This window comes from Gavialis gangeticus, unplaced genomic scaffold, assembly GCF_001723915.1.
Source record: "Gavialis gangeticus isolate Ggan-Ray unplaced genomic scaffold, GavGan_comp1, whole genome shotgun sequence".
NCBI classification, from domain to species: domain Eukaryota; kingdom Metazoa; phylum Chordata; order Crocodylia; family Gavialidae; genus Gavialis; species Gavialis gangeticus.
The window spans coordinates 130,060-133,643 of record NW_017729012.1 but is presented as its reverse complement, the minus strand read 5'-3'; the positions used below and the strand labels follow the sequence as shown (position 1 = coordinate 133,643).

At 45.3% G+C, this 3,584-nt stretch overlaps 1 protein-coding gene and 1 long non-coding RNA gene across 3 annotated transcripts in view; one reads left to right on the top strand and one right to left on the bottom strand.

The window, feature by feature from the left end:
• Window positions 1-602, top strand: part of LOC109293194 — a 20,861-nt gene extending 20,259 nt beyond the window's left edge. The window contains exon 4 of the long non-coding RNA XR_002096263.1: window positions 142-602. This is a non-coding gene — a long non-coding RNA (uncharacterized LOC109293194). The remainder of the gene's footprint in view (window positions 1-141) is intronic.
• NFS1 (NFS1, cysteine desulfurase) overlaps window positions 1-3,584 on the bottom strand; it is a 39,419-nt gene that overhangs the window by 10,779 nt on the left and 25,056 nt on the right. For both annotated transcript variants that reach the window (XM_019511000.1, XM_019511002.1), the window contains exon 9: window positions 1,956-2,061. In XM_019511000.1, coding sequence (XP_019366545.1) covers window positions 1,956-2,061 — 106 coding nt within the window. The remainder of the gene's footprint in view (window positions 1-1,955; window positions 2,062-3,584) is intronic.

The window sequence follows — 3,584 nt, the reverse complement described above, 5'->3', positions numbered from 1 at the left end:
CATGCCTTCTCAGCTTCTGCCCTTTTTCTCTTGCTGACCCCTCTAGCTCTAATTCACTGACCAAACCAAGTTTTGGGCTTCTCAGCTTCTTGTCTGGCCTTCCAAAGCCTTTGGTGGAGACTGAGGTCAGAGGGCCCAGAGACATTCTCAAGTGCTAGGTTCCCTGGCCTCAAGCTTTGCCCTTCTTAGGCTCAGGCCCTTCTAGCCCCCAATCCAAGTCCTGCCCTTCCTAGGCTTTTGGGCCACTGGCCCCCAGTCTGTGTCTCTTTGGCATTAACAGAAAAATTTTTCCTCATGGACGCTATAGGATTGCACCTCTGGGTGTGCACCACCTCCCCACCCCTGACAGGCACTACAAGATCACCCCTCTTGGGTGCTACAAGATCACCCCTCCGGGCATTCAGGGATCAGTAGCCCTCCACCCCCCAGGTGTTATGGGACCTCCAAGCCACCCCTCACAGTCCCCTCAAACCACCTTGTCTTCCTTTCAGTATCTAGTCCCCCATGGGCACCAGACCCTCTCAGTCCTCCCAGTCAACAGACAAAGCTGCAGGTACCTAGTCCCCCCAAGATGCCAGACCCTTCTGGTCTGCCCCCAGGCACCAGGTCAAACAGAAATCAAAACACAAGCCCTTCTGGCTATAACAAAGTCCTACCCCAACCCTGGGTCTATCAGCATGGCTAGGCCTCAGATTCTCATGCTGTCTGCATGCCTGGCCTGCTCCCAGTATGGTGCAGCCACAGGTACCCCTGCAGAGCTCTTCCCTGTTCAGGTTCCAGGCTACCCTGCATGACCAGTCTCAGCGGCTGCCTTATCTCTCTGGCCCTGCCCCCTTCCAGTCAGGTGACCCTAATTATATTCATTATCTAGTTGTCATGACAACCTAGCTGCAGCTGTGCCCTGCCTTCCCTTTAGGGCTGTGCCTAAGCTCTTGCTCTCTTAAAGTGACCAAGAGCCCCAGGCTCTCTGCTGGGGGGTGGGGGTCCTCTACTATACAGCACTGACCCAATCTTCACAGGATTCACTGAATACAGATGTAGATTCAGTATCGTGCATGCAGAGGCTCAAGGGCCTGCATATCTTTCAGATTTCCTCTGAGGAGGAGCACAAAAGGCTGAGGAATCCTGGTAGCATTTGTGGAACAACTGCTTGGACTGGGGGAGCATTTATCTTCTTTTTTCTAACTGCAGTGATTTCCCTAGTTTATATTTCAGTCATTTGGTCTGAATCTGTGAAACAGGATATAGATCCAAGAGATTTGGGTCTAGGAGTCTGCAGCCCACTAGACCTGACACCTTTACTTGCTGACGTGACTGACATTCCTGTAGTAGTTTCTACTTAACCTCTCTCTGCTCTTGGTTATTCCTTCTGGTATTAAATGCAACACAAATCCCAGCTCCTCACATTTTAAATCAATCTTATCTTGCCACCAAATTTTCAAACTGAAATCGATTTTTATATTGGTAGGTTGTAACTGCACCTGGCAAACTGGTAGGAAGCATCCAATCTTCCCTTAACAGGATAAAAGGTAGCAAGAGCTTTGGCAACTATGAAAGGGAGAGATGATGTTCTGGGGATTTAGCCCTAAGGACATGAATCCTTTTCAATGCAGGGCTTGAAATACAAATTCCTATTTCAATAACTTTAACAAGCAGCCAGCCAACTCACATATTCACCAGTGCTTCCAGAGAAATAACATCATTGTTAAAATGAGCAGCAGTGAAACTGAAAGTGAATGGGGCATTTTACAGATCTCAGACCTAAAGTATAAGACTGCCTAAAATCTGAGGAAGACGTTCCAGCACTGACCATATTATATTACTCCTAGAAAGTTTTCTGCACAACCACTAGGGACAGATGCTTTTAAAAAAGAAACCAAATGAAAAATAAAACAGTCTGCAAATATTGATAGATTCTATAACTCTAGAAAATATCAGATTTCTGCTACTTTTACCTGGATAGCGATGTTCTGGATCTCCATTCATAACCACATCAGGAATTTCTTTCATTATTTTTGTAACTAGTTGGTTTGCCAATAAAGAGATTCGTTTATGGTCATACTAATAAAAGAAACAGGAAGAGAGATCAGTATATGACAAGTGGACACAACTTTCACTCCATTACGTATTGTGCAGAGTCACCAGCCATTTGAGACTAACTTTTTTAATAAGTCTGGCTCAGGGCTTACTGTCATATGCAGTGCAACTTTAATGCAACTACTAGTATGCGCAGCTTCCAATATACGAACTAGCCCATGCGGAGTGGGCACAGCATCTCAGCAGTGCTTTTTTGCATCTATAAGCATATCCTTTTTGTGGCCATACAAAGTCTTTTTGTATTCCCCTTTGATTTACAAAATATTGCATGTGGGATAAGAGCAGAGAGAGACATATCATCTGAGTATAGCAAACACATTAAGTAATAGTTTACTAACTTGGAACAAAAACCTCAATTGAGATTAATAACCCAACAGCACTGGTGTGACGTAAGCCTCAGTGAGCGCATCTACACGTTCTATCTATTAATGTGCAATAGTTACTACACATTTAATATAGTACTTGTATAATTAAGTACTAAATAAATGCACAACTGGAGTTACTGTGCAGTAGCGCCAGCGAATGCCTTTTTAGTGATGCTACTGTGGAATGGCACACTAGCATTGTCCATGCTATGACACACTACTGTGCAATTTATTAAGCTGTTTATTAAGATACTACTGCACAGTTAGTGTCTCGTGTAGATGCACCCAGTGAGTTGAGCTTGGATGCAATCAGGATTTTTTTTTTTGAGGGGCAAATTAAATACTATGCTATTTTGAATAGGCCATTGTATTCATGAACAGCAATATATTTTAGAACAAGGGTGGCCAACTTGCGGCACATGTCACAAGTGGCGCAGGCAGCTCCTGCAAGAGGCACGCAGATCAGAGAGGAGACAGGCAGCACAGCAGCCGATACAGCAGGAAGCAGGGTGGCAGACTGGGAAGAGAAAGGGGATTGGAGTGGCACTCAGGGAGGATGTGATGTTAATGGGTAACACCTGCCAAAAAGGTTAGTCCCCACTGTTTTAGTGCATGTGTAAATTTTTTCAAAGCAAGTCATTTAAGTTCTACTGATTTTCTATGAAACTGAGCTTCTACATCACTTTTGAAACCAGGATTTAGGTGCATTTGAAAATTTTGCCCAAATGTCTACTTTGTACTGTTTATGTAATATAAAAACTGAACTGTTTACGCATAAACAACAGAGGTACACCAATACATGGGTCTGACATCGGATTCCCAGCAATATAAATAAAATTGATTGCATCAGAAATCGGCCTGATATGACCGATAATTTAGCAGATAAATGCCCATGCATGTGTGCAGCCGCAGTGCAGCACACAGACACCAAGGAGGCACAGCCCAGCAGCTTGTCAGTCTGTTACAGTAGAAGGAAAGGGGTGCAGAGGCAGATCAATGCCCCCCCCTGCAGTGAGGTAGGGAATGGGGCAGGAGCTGGGGCAGCTGCGGCCCAGCCAGGGTGGGGTGGGCACACAACAGAGCTGTGGCTCGTCCTGGGGGCATGGGATGGGGTTGGGAGGA